At 39.3% G+C, this 21,503-nt stretch overlaps 1 protein-coding gene across 4 annotated transcripts in view; it reads right to left on the bottom strand.

The window, feature by feature from the left end:
- LOC144374176 (mitotic checkpoint serine/threonine-protein kinase BUB1-like) overlaps positions 1–20,708 on the bottom strand; it is a 42,971-nt gene extending 22,263 nt beyond the window's left edge. For 3 of the 4 annotated variants that reach the window (XM_078037103.1, XM_078037104.1, XM_078037106.1), the window contains exons 1-9: positions 20,580–20,708; positions 17,615–17,766; positions 9,405–9,637; positions 7,934–8,007; positions 6,557–6,685; positions 6,353–6,463; positions 5,501–5,597; positions 4,515–4,596; positions 287–461 (exon numbers count right to left, since the gene is read on the bottom strand). In XM_078037103.1, coding sequence (XP_077893229.1) covers positions 287–461; positions 4,515–4,596; positions 5,501–5,597; positions 6,353–6,463; positions 6,557–6,685; positions 7,934–8,007; positions 9,405–9,637; positions 17,615–17,746 — 1,033 coding nt within the window. In that variant the 5' untranslated portion in view covers positions 17,747–17,766; positions 20,580–20,708. The remainder of the gene's footprint in view (positions 1–286; positions 462–4,514; positions 4,597–5,500; positions 5,598–6,352; positions 6,464–6,556; positions 6,686–7,933; positions 8,008–9,404; positions 9,638–17,614; positions 17,767–20,579) is intronic. The other variant, XM_078037105.1, reaches the window with a different exon arrangement.
- Between the last annotated feature and the right edge of the window lie 795 nt (positions 20,709–21,503).

The following is a 21,503-nucleotide window of genomic DNA, read 5'->3' as shown; positions in this document are numbered from 1 at the left end:
TGAAAAACATAATCATACTCCTGTACAAATGGTTTGGACTTTGTATATTTGCCTTTATATGCTTCTATAAGTTTCCCCCATTTCTACCTATGATCTGTTATTAAATTTTCAAAATATGTGGACTTTATGAAGTTAGTATGCCAAAGAAAAAAACAATTAATGGATTCCAAGCCCCTTTATGGTTTTCGAACGTCCCCCTTAGAATTTTCAAGAACACTATAATAGTAATGAACCAACTAATACTAATGTTTGTAGAAGACAGACACTGAAAAAGTATGTCGCATACCTTTATCTTCCAGATTGTTCACTGCGTCTGCTGGAAGCTTGTGGAAGGGGGTAGATGCAAGCTGGGCAGCAGAGGTGAAGTCCCCTGTGCTCTTAGGACTGGGTGCCAGGGTTCTGTTGCAGCGAATACCCCAGACGGTTGAATCATCCAAAAACTCTTCAGAATGAGGCACTTCCTACAACAAAGGAGGAGCTGAAAAATAATCGCCATCTTCTTGTTTTGTCTGTGAAATTTAGACATTAAGACTTCAAGCTGGGTGCAGTGGTACAGAATGTATCCCTGCCATTCAGGAGCCTGAAGTGAGAGGATCACGTGAAGTTTGAGACCAGTCTGAGCACCACAGCGAGATTTTGTCCCCAAAAAACATTTTACCCCTCATCTTTAATACATCTCAGTGGAACTACAACACAAGGGTCACATTTTTTATTTTAATTCTACATTTTTCTTTAAATTTGAAAAAAAAATTCCAGGTTTATAGAAAGATTACAAAGGTGGCACAGTCTCATATAACCTTCATTAAGCTCCCACTAGTGTCAATTTCTTCTAGATCCTGGCACATTTCAAAAAGTTAAACACCACTTGTAGCTATCAGTCCTTATCTGGATTTCACAAGTCCCCTCCAATATCCCTTGGCTGTCCCGGATCCAGTCCAGGATGGCATGTGGACTGTCCTGTTGACTTTGTCTCCTCTAGTTTATGACCATCTATCAGTCCTTCCTACTCTTTCCTTGCACTGAAATTTGTGAACACTAGTCAGGAACTGTGCAGAATGTCCCCCTAATTTGGGCTCGTTTTCTCACATGTAGATTAGAATTATAGGTTTTGGGGAAAACTTGGGGTAAAGGACCTTCTCATTATACAGTGGGGATGCATGCTAGCTAGCCACAAGGCTTGTTCCTGGTGAGGTTAAACCCAATCACTGAGAAGGCATTTGTGAGGTTTCCTCACGGGAAACCATTTTTCCCATTCTCTATTTGTTAGAGAATGGGAAAAATGTCTTACCCAAACTCAAGGGAGGTAAATTAAACTCCACCTTCTAGGATGTCATTAAAGCATTTGTGGACAAATGTTAAACCACCGCAGAATCAACAGTGGTGAGATATTTGGAAGCTCCAGAAGTGCCTGTTTCTTCCTGAAGTTTTACTCACCAATATCTGTTCCTTAGTGGATCTTGCCTATAGCATTTATTTTATTGGGACTCTAATGATGCCTTCCACATCACTTGGAATTCTTCTCTAAGGAAGAATCATCCTTTGCTCCCTTTTATTTATATCAATATCTGTTTTATTTCTTGGGTGATAATTCAATATTACTTTATTCTACTTATTGTTCAAATTTTTCTAGGTTTAGCCATTGGCTCATTCAGGTTGGCATCTATATTCTTTTGATATGCCACATCTTTCTTGGTTTTCTTATAGGAAAAAACAAAACCCAAAATCCTTCCTTAATTTTCTAGCACAATATGCTCCAGACTTATCTTGTATTTTTCTTGCCCCAGCCCCTAGAATCAGGCACTTCTCCAAGAACAGAATTACGGGTCAAGTTTTTTAGAGTCTGTAGGGAAAGACAAATTGCTGAGTCAGGTCCATAGCTCATGACCCCCTTTGGTTGCCCTTACAATGCCACCCATGGTTTTTATTTTTTTAATTTGTTTAGATACGCATGACAGTAGACCGTATTTTGACATATTATACATACATGGTGTATAACGTAGGATTCTATTCCTGTGGTTGTTCATGATGTGGAGTTATACTGGTTGTGTATTCATATATGAACACAGAAAAGTTATATCGGATTCATTCTGTTGTCTTCTCTACTTCCATCCCTTCCCTTCATTACATCCCTTTCCTTCAATCCAATGAACTTCTGTTTGCCTCCCACCTTTATTGTGTATTAGCATCCACATATTGTAAGGGTCCGGCGAAACGTCGGAGTAAGAGACCGCAAGAGACTGTCTTATGCAAAAGCAGAAGGGTGGGTTTATTTGGAGACCAGCATGCTAGGGCTCTCTCTATAGCAAAAAGAGATAGAGCCCTGAGAACAGCTTGAGCAGAGCTTATATACTTTCCTTGGAGAGGGCAGCGAGAGAAGTTACATTTTGTAGTTTGGCAGTTGGGGACAGCTCATTCTGGGAACAAGATTAGCAGACAGTCCACAGTTAGGGACAGCACATTCTGAGAACAAGATTAGCAAACAGTCCTTAAAATTTCAACAGTGTTTTGTTAAGCATATAGAGAAACGGAATGACAAGTACCTTTTTTATTAACCTTTCAATATCAGAGAGAATATTTGGCCTTGTTTTTTTGGGATCGGCTTATTTCACTTAACATGATAGCTTCTAGTTCCATCCATTTACCAGCAAATGCCATAATTTCATTCTTCTTTATACCTGAGTAATGTTCCATTGTGTAAATATACCACATTTTCTTTATCCATTCACCCGCTGAAGGGCACTTAGGTTGGTTCCATAGCCTAGCTATTGTGAACTGATGTGGCTGTGTCACTGTAGTACTGTTTTTAAGTCCTTTGGGTATAAACTAAGGAATGGGATAACTGGGCCAAATGGTAGTTTAATTCAAAGTTTTCTAAGGGATCTCCACATTGCTTTCCAGAGTGGTTGCACCAATTTGCAGTCCCATAAGGAATGGATGTAGACCTTTTCCCTCACATCCTTGTCAACATTTATTGTTACTTGTATTCTTGATAATTGCTATTCTGACTAAAGTGAGATGGAATCTCAGTGTAGTTTTAATTTGCATTTCTCTAATTGCTGCAGATGTTGAGTGTTTTTCCATATATGATTTGACCTTTCGTATTTCTTCTTCAGTGAAGTGCCTGTTGTGTTCCTTTAACTATTTACTGTTGGGTTATTTCATTTTTTGGTGTTATGTTTTTTGGGTTTTCTTTGCATATGCTGGAGAAATGCTCTACCTGAGTGGCAGATGAAGAAGATTTTCTCTTATTCTGTAGGGGAGAGAATTCTCCCTCTCTCCATGTTTTCAATTGTTTACTTTGCTAAACTTCTTAGTTTGGCACCATCTCATTTATTGATTCTTGATTTTGCTTCATGCATTTTAGTTGGTTCCTAAGTGAACATGATGAAGAGTTGGGCCTACATTTTCTTCTAGTAGATATGAGTTCAATTTCATTCTGCTCTAGATGGATTTCCAGTTTTCTTCTAGTAGATATGAGTTCAATTTCATTCTGCTCTAGATGGATTTCCAGTTTTCCCAGCACCATTTGTTAAGAGGCTATCTTTTCTTCAATGTATGCTTATGGTGCCTTTATCTAGTATGAGATAACTGTACTTATGTGGGTTTGGTTCTCACACATAATTTTTATATCTTCTGCATTGTCTTCATAAAATCCACCATCTCTTCCAATGGAGGCGAAACTGGCAGATTGCTTCTTCAGATGATATAAGATAAAGTACTGGCTTATGTTTAGCATCAGGATATATGGAAAATGCATTGTGGGTTTGGTAAAAGTAATAGTTCAACAAAATGTACCTTTAAAGTGATGGCACTATGTCTGCAATTCACTTCATTATTTGTGAAAATTTTAAGCTCAATAGATCATCAGAGGGATTAGGGAGCCAGGCAATAGTTCATCCAAACAACCCCCCAAGGGACTACAAATAGGAGCCAGGACTTGGTGTCCTAGTGAGGTGCTTGGTGAGCCAGTGGCTCTCAATGGTGCCTCACTGCCATGGGGTCAGGCAGGGGCTGGGGATCGAGCACACTGTGGGTATACTTAGGACCAGGGTGGAAGTCAATGAGGACGGACACAAAGGCCACCGTAGTGGAATGCAGTGGGCTACTGGGCAGTGAAGGGTGCCTGCTGAGCTGTGCTGAGGATGGTCCATCTCAGTTGGATTCAGATTTGTTGGGTTTCTCACTGATATTCCACTTAGGCCTCACTTCCTCCGTCTAGGAAAAACAAATATCCCCAGGTGGCTTGTTCTTACTAGAGGGAAGGCTCTTTGAGGGCAAGGATCATATCAAATACATTTTTATTTCCTATACATATTAGATATCTGGCACATCACAGGTATTCAAATAATTGTCAAACAATATTCTAGCAATATTAGAACAATAACAAGTATTCTAATAAGTAGAATAACGATTTTCTACTTCGCACAATATATTGTGGTTTTATAGACATCACACCATTTGAGTGGCATAATCACTTGGCAGATCTGTGTCAGATGAAGTAGAGATTGGCTTACGTTTGGTTTTGAAGGAAGTCTGTTGCTAGAGCGTTCTCCAAAGGTCCTGGCTCCTGTGGGCTTGTTTTTAGGCTGTGGTAACCTAAAGAAAAGATTTATAAAATCAAAAACAGCAAAATATGGTGATGAAATAAATGCTACCACTTGATCTAATGTTAGAAAGATTCTCCCCTCATTTATTAAGGGGTTTCTTACTATTGCACTTCCAGAAAAAGTGAACTGACTATGTAAATATAAGTTGACTAACAGTTACCAAAGAGAGGGTAGAAAATGCAATTTTTGTTAGTTTTTAAATTGTTACAATTTTTTTTTTAGGAACAAAATAACAATTAGAAGCATGGCCAATAAAATACCTTGGATGCCTTGAAACACCTTAGCTCTTTTCCCAGTGCCTGGCTGAGATAGGGAACTTCTCTCTGCATGCTGGTCATGCTTTCTCCATTCTGCCTCGGTGTGAATTTCCTCCATACCAAGACACTTGTAATTCACCCAGATACCTCTTTTTCCATAGTTTAAACTATTAACCACTCTCTAGTATCATGTGCCTCTGCCTTAAAACATTCTCTCTGCAGCGTTACCCAGTGTAAGCTGCCTCCTTTCCCACTTATCAATCCTGCAAATGTAAACAGCACAGTACGGACAGCTGCACTGATTCCTCTACATTCTGAAACAATTTCAAACCAGAGAATCCTGTTCTTTGACAAATTCTAATGCTTTCCTTTTTCTACTGTGCTTTCACTTGGAGCTCTGCCCTCCTGGAACCCATGCACAGCACTGTGGCTCTGCAGAACACTGGCAACAAGCTCCCAGCTGTTGGTAGAAAGGCTTATCAGTGCAGAGCTGGGCCAGAACCAGACCACCCTGGCAGACAGTCCAAATTCCCTCCCTGCTGCCTCACCATCTTGAGTCCTGCAGGCACCTCCAGGCATCCTGTGGCAGTATGACATGTGTCCCCCCAGTGATATATTAACTTGATGTTTCTTTACCCATAATTTTCTTTGTTTCCATCTTCAAAAATAGGAAAAGCAGATGTCAAAGTGACAACTTTATTGACTCCCCAAGCCCCAGAAGAATTTGCATTTTCTGCAAGAGAATAAAAAATGTATTTCATGACTGTTCTAGGAAAAACATGACCCTTTACACTAAAACTTCAACTACAAATGAAGTGGGAGGTAGAGGGGAAAAGCTTATAGAAAAGAACTGGCATCAGTTTTTAAATACTAGGTGGTAAGGCAAATCACTTTGAAGTGGGATGAAGTGATTTAACTATAATCACTGGGCAGCCTCAGGTCCCAAATGACTGCCACACATCAAGAACACAGTTCATCATTCTCCTATGCCACTTCTATTATCACCTGACTCATTCAATAAAAGCTCTCAGTGGTTTTAGTTTTCATTTGCTTTAAGAAAAATCTCTTCTCCCAACTCCAAATGGATCCTACTGATCTTTATTACAATCTCTGGCTCCCAGCATGAATCCCCTGGCCCTAGGTAAGAGGGCTAGTTGCTGGCCTCCAACCACCATCTGGCCACTTTTCTACCAAGAAGGCCTCAAATCACTCCTGGACTACTCAGCTCTTCCTGATGTACCTCCCCATGGGGATTTTATCCTCCTTTAGATATCACTGTTATAGCAACCCAACCCACCTAACCCAACCCAACATAATGCAAACCCCAACTCTACCACACGCATGAAAACCTTGTCCAACTCTGCCACACTTCTATTTCATGCACTTTCTGTGATGACCAAGGCAAGGCCACATCTTAGGTAATCCCTGACAATGCCTGGGCTCCACCCACAGTACAATGCATCAATTAGCTTTCAAATAAATTATTACTTTGAAACTGGGCTTCAAATGCGTCTTCATTTTGGTCTAGAGATGGCCATTCATCTTTGTCATCAGAAACATCAGGAAGTGTAGGAGCCTGGAACATATTCATGATGAAACCTAAAAACCAGAAAGAATATCCATCAACAGATTGCAAAAGAGTTTAAATTTTTTATAGTTTAAGGTGCTACACATTCAAACAAAATGGTTTACCCAGTGCTTCCTTGGTGTGCACCGTGGGCGAGGGCTGGGCTCTGGAGGGTGTTGCCTGAACCATTCCCAGTGACGTGTTTGGAGTCGCATGGAAAGAACTTGCGCTGGCCACCTTGTGCGTTTCATACACTGGCAAAGGAACAGGACCAAGAGCAGGATCATCAGGTCATTTAAAACGTGTTAGAAGGCACACAACTGCTTCAATAACTTACGACAATTAGACCAGGTTACCGTGGTAACCGTAATTGTCAATAATCATCACTCCAGACCCACATACTTATCTTTGTAAGAATACATAAAGTAGGTGAGGCAAGAATCATAGTTTCACACAAAATAAAGCGAAGGCTCAAAGACACCGGGTGTTTGGCCTGAGATCAAACCAATTAGAGTTTTGTCACAGGTAGCATCCTGAGCTCCACCATGTCTCAAGTACTGTCTGCTTGTGGTCAGAGTGTAACCCCCACCCCCCCACTGTCAGTCCTAGACCACTTTCCATCCCACTCAGCTTGAGCCAGTGGTGTACAAGGCCCACACAGCCTGGGCCCTGCTTGCCCAGGTTTCAGTGTATTCCTCTTTGCCCTGCTCGCCCTGAAGCTCTGGCCTCTTTACTGTGCTTAGAACACCAGGGATAGTCCTGCCTGGGGGCTCTGCATCTGCAGTTCCTCTGCTTGAAAACTGGTTCTCCGAGGTGGCTGCATGAGTAGCTCCCTCCCTATTCCTCTATGCAGGCATTACCCTCACCAGCATCTTCCCTGTTCACCTTCTCTGAAATCTAACCCCTTACTTCAATATTAGCCTTTCATTCCTGGGGGGATTTTCATTGTTTTGTCAAGATTCCATCTCTAACGATGTAGAATGGTTGGTGCCCAGCATCCAGCAAGCAGGCACCAAGTCTCAGTTGAATAGAATGAGTCTCCAGCTGTTTCAGAGGGCCCACCCTCATTAATAGTCAATGGAAAGAATGCCACAGCCACCTGCAGGGGGAAGGGAACACCCACACTGTCCCAAGTAATTTAATAAACTATGCACACACTTCCAGTGTGGTGCCAGACAGGAGAACAGTATTCGTAGTTAAACTTTGAATCACCTTTCTTACTCGACCCAACTAACATGACTCATTTTAGATTAATGTACTGAGAAAGTTAATAGAAAAACTTGCATAAATTAATCTTTCAAAGAACTCTGAACTGATAAGATATTTACAATTAATACCATTGTTTTCAATAGTCTGGGGCTGAAATAACCCCTGGATTCTAAGAAGAGGATTCCTAACGCTTAGGTTTAGTAAGGTCAGAAGGCTTCCTGTCCCATAGCCCCAGTACAGCCCAAGGAGTGTGCCCCAGCAGGCCAGGATGAAGAGACCCCCATGAAGCTCACCTTCTTTGGTCTCTGCTCCACTCTGTGGCTGGAATCCATGAGCACTCTGACTCATACATCTGGAAGAGAAAACCCTGAGACACACAAGAATCAACATGTCTTACAAGAGAGTTTCTCATTAACTCTCAAGAAATAATAGTAAAAGAAGCTGGTCAACAATCACAGCCTGTTGCTGAAACACAGATGAAGCTGCTTAGATCCACGGTGTAAATAAATGAAATGTTTTTTCTCTTCAGTTCTTTTTGAGGAAAACACTCTTACAGATAAAGGCCAGGCATGGAACACTAGTATGTCGTGTCACTTCTGTGTCTCGGCACCACAACAACCAGCCCTCCTTGTGGCAGGACAGGACAATGGCTTCCTAGTTCCAATGGGCTCATTTGCTGTACAGCATAAGGGGCTGACTGGGCACTGATGCCCAACAAGGTGGAGGCACCAATGTGCCTCAGCTGAGCGAATACCTTTCTGATGAGCCCACAGCCTCAGGCTAACATCCAGATTTTAAAACAATAGCTACCAACAAAGATAAGAAAGCTATGCAAACCACTTGCATTAAAGCTGTGGTTAGTACACTAGGGGCAGGGGCCTCACCTCATACTGCCCAGGATTCCCTTAAGGAATGTCATTAAAATGTGAAGTAAAAAGCACAAAGCACTTTTAATTAAACAATATCATATCAAATCACAAGTTGCAAGACAGTCACAGTGACTGAAGATAAAAACAAACAACAAGTGATGTGACATTAATTCTAATATCTGAAACCCAGAAAACTCTCAAAATTGGGGAAAAAAACTTTCACAATAGTGTGGACGTGGCTTGTGACATGGAGTCACAAACATGGATCCCATACTGCTCCGTGGGAGGACAAAAGGAGTACGAGGGCATGCCAGCCACTGCCTGGAGTAATGTCCCCTGCAGGCCTTGGCCACAGCCAGGAGGCAAAAGGCAATTCCAACTATAGGTGTTTATTCTTCAAATACAGAGCGACTTGCGTTTCAGGAAATTTTAATTTATAATTCAGAAGAAAAGTATGAAGACAAACAAATCTAAAATCTAGAAGAGGGATAGATCCCTCTAAAGAGGTATAAAATACACATGTTTGAAAGTTTTGGGCTCAATTTTTTTGATAATTTTTTTCAACAACATATTCATGTAAATCATTTTAGCTGGGTATGGTGGCACACACCTGTAATCCCAGCTACTCAAGAGGCTGAGCCAAGAGAAGCCCAAGTTTGAGGCCAGCCTCAGCAGCTTAGTACATACTCTCAGGAACAACAAAACCAAAAAAGAGATGAGGATGTTGCTCAGCGATAAAGCACCCTCAGGTTCAATTTCCAGTACTGCAAGAAAAACATTTTTTAATAGAGATACCCCATCTCTTACATAATGCTCTTGATACTGCAGGTCATAAAAAAGAACCTGACAGATGCCATTTACACCACTCTCATCTCCAGGACTGGCTTTGACTTACCTGGACTCTGTCACTGGCTGGGCTGTCAAAGGAGTAGGAGGAGCTATGCTCTGGCACACTGCTGGGGACACCAAAGCAGGAGGAACAGCATCTGCCGCAGGAGAAACAACAGGAGGCACCTCTCTGGGCTTCTCGCTCAAGTTCTTTGGGGTTTGCTGATTGAGTGACGGAAGACATCGAGCACCAAGTTCCCACTGAGCACCTGTGCCTAGCCCCACACATGCTGAATCCACCTTTCATGCCAGACAAACAAAGGAACAAAAATAAACCACAAAGACCAGAATGTTATTATCAGGTATTAGAGCTTTCAAAGCATGTGACCCTTATCCTTCCAGGTGCTTTAAAACACCTGGAAATTTTCAACAGTGACCAAAAAAGACCACTCCAAAACATAACGAATGCTTTGTTGCTTCCAACCCCGGCTGTGAATGCCACTCACACTTCTAACCATTGGAAAATAACCAGCCTCTGCAGTCATATCAGTATTTAAGAAGTGTCTTGTTTCTCTTTATTAAACTGAGGGAAAAAAAAACAATAAATCAATGTTACCAAACGCTCACAATGGTGTTCTCTTAAACTACCCTTGATAGGCAGCGTCGTCTTCCTAAATAGGACATGTGTATATGAACTGCCTCAGAAATAGGGTTCATGTTGGGAAGAATTAGACTAAAGGTCTTTGTTTTTCTACTCACAAGTACATAGATTAGAACTAATGTTACCAACTTAAAAGACAGAAGGGTTAATTCCTTGCCCAAAAAGTATCCTTACAAATTGTTAGGAAAAACATCAAATGTCTAGAATATTGTTTTAAACAATAACACTACTTATCAAAGAATATAACTTAAAACGACCTACATCTTTTCCTTACCTACTAAATTAGTACAGATCAAAAATAATTGTACACCCCAACTGGAGGAGGAGCCCAGCCTCCCGCCTGCACGGTCGGCAGACCATGCGACCCGGAGAGGGGGCACAGCTGCCCGCCAGAGAGGTAGACAGACCACCCCAACTGGAGGAGCCGCCTGCCCATACGGTCACCTGACTGAGCTCTGGACAAACATAGGTCTCCCCAACACCCCCCACCTCATCAAACACCTTATGAGAAAAAATGATGAAACTCATCTTGGAAACTCCCACCAACCCTTAAAACTCAACAACTGGTGGGCGTGGCTACCAGTTTGGTTCTTCAGCGGATCAGGCACCTGGTTTACATCTCAGAGAATAAGAGTGGAGAGGCCACAGGTGGAAGTTCAAGTCCTCTCATACTGACTACCACCACCACCCTGAACCCAGAGACTCCAGCTAGGAATTGACAATGCCACCAACTGGAAGATATGAAAACAGAGTTCTGAGAGGCATTTTTTTTCTTTCTTTTTTTATCTTCTCTCTTTCTTTTCATCCATTCATCCAGTCTCCTCTACCCTTCCCCCTCTGGTCCTCGAAACCTCAACATATGTGAAACCAAGAATTGTGCATGAAAAAGGTCTTTAACAACTGAGTCACCAGAATAATGTAATATAGAGGAATTCCATATGCCCCACCTCTCTCCCCCCTTTTATTTCTTTTTTCTCTTATTTTCTTTTTCCCACCCTCTTTTTTCTCTTTCTATCCTTGTTATTTGTTTTTCTCCTTCTTACTCCCTCTATCCCAAAAGACACAACATAATCTATGGGACACAATGAAAGCAGTTCTAAGAGGAAAATTCATTGCTAGGAGTTCATTCCTTAAAAAAAGAAAAAAAAACATATAAATGATCTCGCACTTCATCTCAAAACCCTAGAAAAAGAAGAGCAAAACAACAGCAAAAGTAGTAGAAGGCAAGAAATAATTAAAATCAGAGCTGAAATCAATGAAACTGAAACAAAAGAAACAATTGAAAAAATTGACAAAACTAAAAGTTGGTTCTTTGAAAAAATAAATCGGATCGACAGACCCTTAGCCATGCTAATGAAGAGAAGAAGAGAGAGAACTCAGATTACTAGCATACGGGATGAAAAAGGCAATATCACAACAGACACTACAGAAATACAGAAGATAATTAGAAATTACTTTTAATCCTTATACTCCAATAAAATAGAAGATAGTGAAGGCATCGATAAATTTCTTAAGTTATCTGATCTGCCCAGATTGAGTTCGGGGGATATACACAACTTAAACAGACCAATATCAATTGAGGAAGACAGGGATGCCCTCTCTCTCCACTTCTGTTCAAGAAGCCATCAAAAGACTACCAACTAAGAAAAGCCCAGAACCGGATGGGTATACAGCAGAGTTTTACAAAACCTTTAAAGAAGAACTAATACCAATACTTTTCAAGCTATTTCAGGAAATAGAAAAAGAGGGAGAACTTCCAAATTCATTCTACGAGGCCAACATCGCCCTGATTCCTAAACCAGATAAAGACACTTCAAAGAAAGAAAACTACAGACCAATATCTCTAATGAACCTAGATGCAAAAATCCTCAATAAAATTATGGCAAATCGGATACAAAAACATATCAAAAAGATTGTGCATCATGATCAAGTAAGATTCATCCCTGGGATGCAAGGATGGTTCAATATATGGAAATCAATAAACGTTTTTCACCACATCAACAGACTTAAAGATAAAAACCATATGATCATCTTGATAGATGCAGAAAAAGCATTCAATAAAGTACAGCATCCCTTTATGTTCAAAACATTAGAAAAACTAGGGATAACAGGAACATACTTCAATATTATAAAAGCTATCTATGCTAAGCCTCAGGCTAGCATCATTCTGATGGAAGAAAAATTGAAGGCATTCTCTCTAAAATCTGGAACAAGACAGGGATGCCCTCTCTCACCACTTCTGTTCAACATAGTTCTCAAAATACTGGCCAGAGCAATTAGACAAAAGAAATTAAAGGCATAAAAATAGGAAAAGAAGAACTTAAATTATCACTATTTGCGGTTGACATGATTCTATACCTAGCAGACCCAAAAGGGTCTACAAAGAAACTACTAGAGTTAATAAATGAATTCAGCAAAGTGGCAGGATATAAAATCAACACACATAAATCAAAAGTATTCCTGTATATCAGCGACAAATCTTCTGAAATGGAAATGAGGACAACCACCCCATTCACAATATCCTCAAAAAAAATAAAATACTTGGGAATCAACCTAACAAAAGAGGTGAAAGATTTATACAATGAAAACTACAGAACCCTAAAGAGAGAAATAGAAGAAGATCTTAGAAGATGGAAAAATATACCCTGTTCATTAATAACCAGAACTAACATCATCAAATTGGCAATATCACCAAAAGTTCTCTATAGGTTTAATGCAATGCCAATCAAAATCCCAACAGCATTTCTTGTAGAAATAGATAAAGCAATCATGAAATTCATATGGAAAAATAAAAGACCCAGAACAGCAAAAGCAATTCTAAGCAGGAAGAGTGAATCAGGCGGTATAGCAACACCAGACTTCAAACTATACTACAGAGCAATAGTAACAAAAACAGCATGGTACTGGTACCAAAACAGGCGGGTGGACCAATGGTACAGAATAGAGGACACAGAGACCAATCCACAAAATTACAACTATCTTATATTTGACAAAGGGGCTAAAAGCATGCAATGGAGGAAGAATAGCATCTTCAACAAATGCTGGGAAAACTGGAAATCCATATGCAACAAAATGAAACTGAATCCCTTTCTCTCGCCATGCACAAAAGTTAACTCAAAAGGGATCAAGGAGCTTGATATCAAATCAGAGACTCTGTGTCTGATAGAAGAAAAAGTAAGCTCCAATCTACATATTCCCGAAAGACCTTAAAAGATCGCATTATAGGGATACTGCTACATCAATGTTCATAGCAGCACAATTCACAATAGCTAGGCTGTGGAACCAACCTAGATGTCCTTCAATAGATGAATGGATAAAAAAAAAATGTGGCATTTATACACAATGGAGTATTACTCTGCACTAAAAAATGATAAAAGCATGGCATTTGCAGGGAAATGGATGGCATTAGAGCAGATTATGCTAAGTGAAGCTAGCCAATCCCTAAAAAACAAATGCCAAATGTCTTCTTTGATATAAGGAGAGCAACTAAGAACAGAGCAGGGAGGAAGAGCATGAGAAGAAGATTAACATTAAACAGGGATGAGAGGTAGGAGGGAAAGGGACAGAGAAGGGAAATTGCATGGAAATGGAAGGAGACCCTCATTGTTATACAAAATTACATATAACAGGAAGTGAGGGGAAAGGGTAAAAAAAACAAGAGAGAGAAATGAATTACAGTAGATGGGGTAGAGAGAGAAGACGGGAGGGGAGGGGGGATAGTAGAGGATAGGAAAGGCAACAGAATACAACAGACACTAGTATGGCAATATGTAAAAACGTAGATGTGTAACCAATGAGATTCTGCAATCTGTATACGGGGTAAAAATGGGAGTTCATAACCCACTTGAATCAAATGTATGAAATATGATATATCAAGAACTATGTAATGTTTTGAACAACTAATAAAAAAATAAAAATAAAAAATAAATAGAAGAACAGAAAAAAAAATAATTGTAATACAGGTTTACTTACATATTGTTTATATAAAATGCTTGGAATTAGAAATGTGTCAGGTTTCAAAATTTTTTCAGATTTTGGGAATATTTTCATAGACTAGTTAAGCATGCATCCCTTATTCAAAAATTTGCAATCTGAAATGCTCTCAGATCCACAACTTTCTGAGAATGGGACATGACACTAAAAAAGTTTCAGATTTGGGAGCTTTCCAGATTTCAGAGATGCTTGACCAATATTCAGTTCTGAAGAAAATATTTTAAAAAGAATAATCAGAGATTTTCTCTACCAGATAGCAAAATAGGAAAGCTATAGCATATATACAATATGGAAAGATCAAGAAGAGATATACTCTCACTCCTCTTCTCTATCCAGAATTCACCTAATCCTCCCATGCTCCCCCTCCCTACCCCACTATAAGTCAGCCTCCTCATTTGATTTTTTGGCAATTGGAGAAAGGGAGGGGGCAGGGGATTAGCAAGGGAGGTGGAATATAATGGACATCATTATCCAAAGTACATGTATGAAGACACGAATTGGGTGTCAACATACTTTATATATAAACAGATATGAAAAATTGTGGTATATATGTGTAATAAGAACTGTAATGCAAAAAAAGGTAAATAAAGGCATGAATTGGCGTGAACATACTCTATATACAAAGATAAGAAAAATTGTATCCTATATGTGTAATAAGAATTGTAATGCATTCCGCAGTCATGTATTTAAAAAAAAATCAATAAAAGAGTAAATAAATATATATATATATATATATATATATATATGTATAAAGAAGAGAGATAGTGACTAAAACAAATATTAGAAATGAATTTTATAATATAAAAACTTAGTATGTGATAAACATATTTTGAATAAAGGGGCCGAGCTGGTCAATAAATGATTTATGGACAACTGGCAATTCATTTTGGAAAGTACATCTTCATGCCACCTCTACACAGGAAAATCCTATAAAGGGACCTGGAGGACCAGACCCTTAGGGTACTGAGTATGATGGAGGGACAGAGCTGTGCATCACATTTCTTTTGTTACAACACGCTTCCCAAGAACAAAAGGGATTACATTTGTAAAACCGAGAGTCAGAATGATCCAGGACTTTCCAATACCAATGGTAGAAGCCAAAAGGCAACGGGCAATGCCTTTGAAAACTCTAAGGGAGGCTGAGGCAAGAGGATTGCCAGGTCAAGGCCAGCCTGGACAACTTAACAGACTCTGTTCCAAGATCAAAAGCAAACCAACAGAAAATGCACTGAGAGTATAGCTCAGTGGTAAAGTAACCCTGGGTTCAATCTCTAGTACTGCATAAAATCCAAAATGACTTGAGGGAAAATGATTTCCTTCCTAGAACAGTTCTAGTCAAATCATCAACCAGTGTGAGGGTAGAACAAAGACACCATTAGACAAGCAAGAGATCTCAAAAACTTAACCCCTCATACATGCTTTTTAAAAAAGTTATGAGAGATTGTGTACCTTTAAAATGGGGACCTTAAGGAAAAGCAATGGCATGTGAATCAGGGATATACCACCAGAGAGAAGCAGGAAGAACCACTCCTCAGAGGCTCTGGGAGACATCTGGTCAAGAAAAGGGAATGGGAGTGCATCTGATGTATTGGATGTGATTGATGAATATTTTAAGTTTCTTCAGAATTTGGGGATAGATGACTGATAAGAAGCAAGAAAATACATAAAAACAAAACAATGAGACAATTATTTTAACAATTGCTTATATCTATCAAGGGAAAACACAAGTTATATAAAAATTGAAATAAACATTAAAAATGAAAAAACCCAATAGAAAAATAGACAAATCCATCAAAGTCAATTTATTTGATTGGTACCAGGGATTGAACCCATGGGTGCTTAACCACTGAGTCATACCCCCGGCCCTTTTTATTTTGAGACAGAGTCTCCCTAAGTTGCTGAGGTCAGCCTTGAACTTGTGAGCCTCCTGTCTCTGTCTCTGGAATCACTGGGATTTTAGATGTGTACCACCACACCTGGTTTTATGGTCAATTTAAAGAAAAAAGAAGACAAAAAGCCACTAAATCAATTAAAAATGTCCAGTACCACTTGTAATTAAAGAAACAGGTGGTTGAAAATACTTAGGATAACTAACATTATCAAAGTGTATGTGAGAAACAAGTAATTTTATATACTATTGATATGAGGTAAAATGAAATTTTTTAGAGGACAGTATTTTAGGTGCACAAACTTCAAAGGCAACAGTTGTACTTCCATCATTTCTAGAGAAACAATCTTGTATCATGTTTGTAACAGTCTCTGTATGATGTTGGTACCTGCCCTGCTGTAAGTATGACAGAAGACCATGCTGCAGCGGGTAAACTGGGTCTCTGTGCAGTGATATTGAAAGATATGTTTGTAGAAAAAGCAGAAAATAAGTCTTATTTATATGGAAAATTCAACTGTGTTCATTTTTATGTGTGCTCATGCACAGCATATATCTGGAAAAAAGATAAATTTCAGCAATTAGCACTGAATAAGAACATTCGTGGATATTCATGTATGTTTGAGTCTTCCCCCGACCCGTGTGGGCAGCTGAAATTAAGGTCACTTGTGTGAATTTCCAGGGACATCAAATAAAACACAGACACACGCTTTACCTTTAAACAAGCTTCAGGACACGGCTTTTCTGCTCTCGGCCTCAGGCTCCCCAAATGGAGGAGCAAGAGAAAGTCACGAGAGGCTGGCGAGAGAGAGCAAGCACATTCGGAAGCGGGCTTTTATTGGGGGACCTTATTCTTAGAAAGTTCCATCCAAAAAAGGCCAGAAGGGGCAGGGTTACAAGGGATAGATGAGTGTAATTCAACCCAAGGGGCCATGGAGCAACACACCTACATCTGAAGGCACGCCCTCAACTTCCTGGACCGGGGCAATGTCCAGGTCACTATAAGATGTAGTGACTGGTCAAAGCCTCTCGGCTCCAGGATGGAAGGTGTAAATCATTCAGAGTGGCTCCCCATAGTTGGGTATACATACTTATATCTAGTGAATGTTCTGGCATAGATTTTGCATAATATATATATATATATATATATATATATGTGTGTGTGTGTAATATATATATATATTACACACACACACCTTTCATTCAATATTAAAAAAAAAATCATTGCAGTCATGAATTTTCTATCATTTTAAAAACATGCATTTAAATAAGCTTTACCTTTAAAGTATCCTATGTCATAGACACACATATACAATGTGGAAGATAAGCAAATGTAATATAGCTTAAATTATTCCCAATCTCTCCCATTCATAAATAATTTCAAGAAAATATGTGGCTGTAATATTCATCCCTATTTCTTCTTCCCACACAAGACAATGGCAAACAGAAATATGTCTAGATGATAAATTATTGGAAGTCTATAGTCATTGTATGAAAGCCAGAAAAAGGACGCTAAGTGCTAATGTGTGAATATATAAGCATGGACACACACATACATGAAACATCAGCCCTCTATTCTCTAAATTCCTTTGTTCATTCTTCATTTGAATGTCTTTCTGAATCACACAATTTTAAATTTTGGAAAGTTACTAGCTAGAATTAACTCTAAAACTGGGCCTAGAGAGCCAACAATCCCCACCGCTGGGCACAGGACGCCCAGGTCAGAGCATGTCTGTACCTTAGGCTTTTCCTGGACACTGGGCAGGTCCTCCTGGGACAGCTCCACCACTTGATGCAACTTCTTATGAAGCTCATCCATTTTCTGCTTTAATAGTTGCTCTTCAAAAGCATTTGCTTCTTTCTTTTTCATATAATGTCTGTCTTCATTTACTTAAGGAAAAAAGAAAGGTTTATATGCAAAGCTTAAATTCAGTTCATCAGAGGAATACATAACAAATGGATAAAGTCCAATTTTAAGATGGCAAGTCCTATTTTAAGATGGCAACATTTTTTAGTCTTTTCCATATTTACAATCTTTATATGTCCTTAGCACAGTAACTATTAAATTCAGAGTATAAGTTACAAAAATTTATGATGATCAAGTCTATCTGGTAATAGCACAGTATCTTATTAAATGCTTCTCATAAAATAATTGGGGTTGTGCTAATCACTTGAAAATAATTGAGCATTTCAGTTTTTAAAAAAGATACGATTCTCTAGGAAGTAAAAGTAAAAGAGTTGGGGCATCAAGCATGCTGTCAGTCACACAGCCCAAAACTGGCTCATGAGACAAAGTAGACTCTGGCTGGACACTTTCAGGCTGTGGCATGTGAAGGAAAAAATTATCCAGGCATAACTCTAAATGGATCTCCAAGAATACTGACTGACTTTTTGTTGTTGACCAAATATGAAAACAGGCTGGCCTGGAGTCAGTTTTGTTCTCCTCCTTCTCCTTTGCCTCCTGCCAGGAACTCGGTTAGCTCCTAGGTTCTGGGTGACGGTGACCACTCTGATCAGCACTGGCCCACGATGATCACATTTGGTGGACTTGCCTTCATGCCCTCCTTTGCTATTCGATGTGAAATCACTCTAAGCCTCAAGGCATGGGAGTATTAGACTCCAGTAGGGAGAATAAGTCAGTGAGTGGTATGGGTCTCCAGCGGCCAGTCTTAAGGAATACCAAGTTTCTAGAAGCACTGGGCTGCGACATGGGGTCCTTCCAGCTCATCGCTCTGCCCCTGCCCCAAGCCTGAGACAACAGAGCCACATTCCCAGCCTGACATTAATATCTTGAATAGGGAACCCTCCTCCCTTTAACTTACCTTTTCTATTTAAGGTGGGCTTCTTGTATGGAGCATCTAAGTGGGTCTCTCACTGTAAACTCTTACATTCCCCTAATAATGTATTACATGTTAGGTATATTTTTATATGCCTATTGGTTTCTCATGTTTTCTTTTTTGAAGGGCTTGTTCAAGTTTTTGCTCATTTAAAAAACTGAGTTATCTTTTTCTACATTTCACTGTCAATGATAGAAATTTAGGTATTTCTTGTTCTTTATAAATTTGAGGAAGTTCCCACCTGTTCCTAGTTTGTAGGGAATTTCTTAAAACTCGTGAATGGGCACTGGAATTTGTCAATGTTTTTTCTTTGTTTATTGAGATGTTCAAGTGATTTTTTCTTGTCTACTAATATGATGAAATAACATTACAATTTCGCATGTCCAATGCTGGATGCACAGGTGTGTACATGTGAACATGGGGAGAAATTCCAGCTGGTCGTGACCTACTGTCCTTTCTATAAATTGCTAGATCCAACTTGAGAATGTTGTTTAGGATTTTAGTTTCTATATCCATGAAGGATACTGATCTTGTAATGTCATCGTTTGGTGTCATGTTTTTCCTAGATTTAGGAAATACGTTAGGGAATGTTTTTTCCTTTTCTATTCTTTGGAAGAGATTGCATAAGATGGGTATTATTTCTTCCTTAAATGTTTGCGGGAAGTCACTAGAGTGAAGCCATAAGGACTTGGACTTTTCATTGTAGGAAGTTTTTTAATTGAAGTTGTAATTTCTTTAAAAGAGAAATTCAAATTTTCTATTTCTTCTTATGTCAGTTTCAGTAAATTATGTTTTTTTATAAAATTATCTATTTCATCAATGTTGTCAGATTTACTGGCATACAATTCCTTATAATATCCCTTATTGTCCTCAGTGTCTGCAGGATCAATAATGATATTTCTATTTCAATAGGAGATATTGATAATTTGTTTTCTTTTTCTTTTCTTTTTTTTTGTACCAGGGATTGAACTCAACCACTGAGCTACATCCCCAGCCCTATTTTTTTTTTTTTTTAAATTTAGAGACAGGGTCTCACTGTGTTGTTTAGCACCTCACTGTTGCTGAGGCTGGCTTTGAACTTGCGATTCTCCTATCTCAGCCTCCAGAGCTGCTGGGATTACAGGTGTGCATGTGCCACCTCGCCCAGCTTTCTTTCACTCTTTTTAAGTATCTTGGTCAGTCTTTCTGGGCATCTTTCAATTTTATTAATCTCTTCAAAGAATCAACCTTCATCTCCATTGATTTTCTCTTCTGTCCACCTGTTTTCTATTTCATTAATTTCTACTCTTTGTTATTTCCTCTTTTCTACATTCTTAGGTTTAACTCACTCTTCAATTTCTAGTCTCTTAAGTTCCCAGCTTAGATCACGGATTTTAAACCTTCCCTCTTTCTAGTATATGCAATTAAAGCTACGGATTTCTACCTAAGAACCACTTAAGCTACATCTCATGAAAGATACATTATTTTTTTAGAAGTCATTCAGACTATCATTTAGTATTAGGTAAAAAATGGTCTTTTAGGAATCAGGGAAGAGCTGAGCAGAAAAGGATTCCAGAGATGGCGATGCTCCATATCTTGCCTGGGGAGCTGGATATACATTGCATTTTCAAAAATGCAATGCTCTATACTTAGACCTGAACTGTACACAACACTAGAAGACAGGTACCAGTCCCTCTCATAAGTGAAGAAATCTAAGGCCCAGATGGGTTAACTGTGTGTGTACCAACATCACACACTGAAGAGCCAGGGTTAACCCACTGCGGTACCACACACTCACACACACAGTGCACTCCACATTTAATGTGTGGTACCACACAAGGGCTTCTCCATCATCCTGTGTGAGATGGTTCAACTCAGTGAGCTTACCTTACTGCCATCAAACAGACAGAGGCGAACATGTCTGCTGAGCACCTGGATGCTCGTTCCTGGGAGAGGAATCATTTTACAGCTCCACAGGGTGAGGATCAAGGAAACACGACTTGGCCTTGACTTAATCTGAAAGAAAAACATAAAAACCTATTAATAGTGGTACAAATCCATTTCCAAAGCATCATTTGTAAAATACAGCTTAAGAAGATATACATAGAATACAAAAAGGAAAACTTTTACATGGATATACAAACACAGAGTTTCAATAGTCTGTTCAAAAATCAAACCCAGTTATTTCAGGTAAATATATTTGAAATATTTACATTTTTTTCTTAACTACTTAAAAACTTCAATGAAAGACTACTAGTACTAGCAGGTAAAATATATGACCCGACCCTCGAATCACTGTATTCTAGTCTCCAGGTCCATTCCCATACGATGTGTGGAATTGAAGACAGTTACCCTAGCATGACAACCAAGATACCTGGCATTAATGTCACCCAGCTACCTCCTCTTTGGCTCTTAGATGCTTTGACATAGAATGTCATGTTTGGTCTGACTGTTCAAATCTATTTCACAGATAAAGGTCAGATTGTGAATACATAAACTGGCATTCTGTATTTTTATTTTTAAAGAACAGCTTCAATCAGCTAAACTTTACATTCTGCTTTATGATCACAAGCCTTTTCATTTAAATAATTTATATTGTTGCAAAAGATAATATCAATAATCTGTCACCTTTTTATTTAAGTAATGAGAGCTGGGTTTTCAGTTCCCAGGCACAAGTTCGCGGCATTAACTGTGATCTGCTCAAGCACTGGTGCACCAAGCAGCCCCTCTGCCCACTCGCAATACAGCACCTCCTACTAAGGCGCCAGTTGATGCTCAGGGTGAGAGGATTAGGGGCACCAAGTTCTGCAC

This window comes from Ictidomys tridecemlineatus, unplaced genomic scaffold (assembly GCF_052094955.1).
Source record: "Ictidomys tridecemlineatus isolate mIctTri1 unplaced genomic scaffold, mIctTri1.hap1 Scaffold_601, whole genome shotgun sequence".
Taxonomy (NCBI): domain Eukaryota; kingdom Metazoa; phylum Chordata; class Mammalia; order Rodentia; family Sciuridae; genus Ictidomys; species Ictidomys tridecemlineatus.
This window is presented reverse-complemented; position numbering and strand designations above follow the sequence as displayed.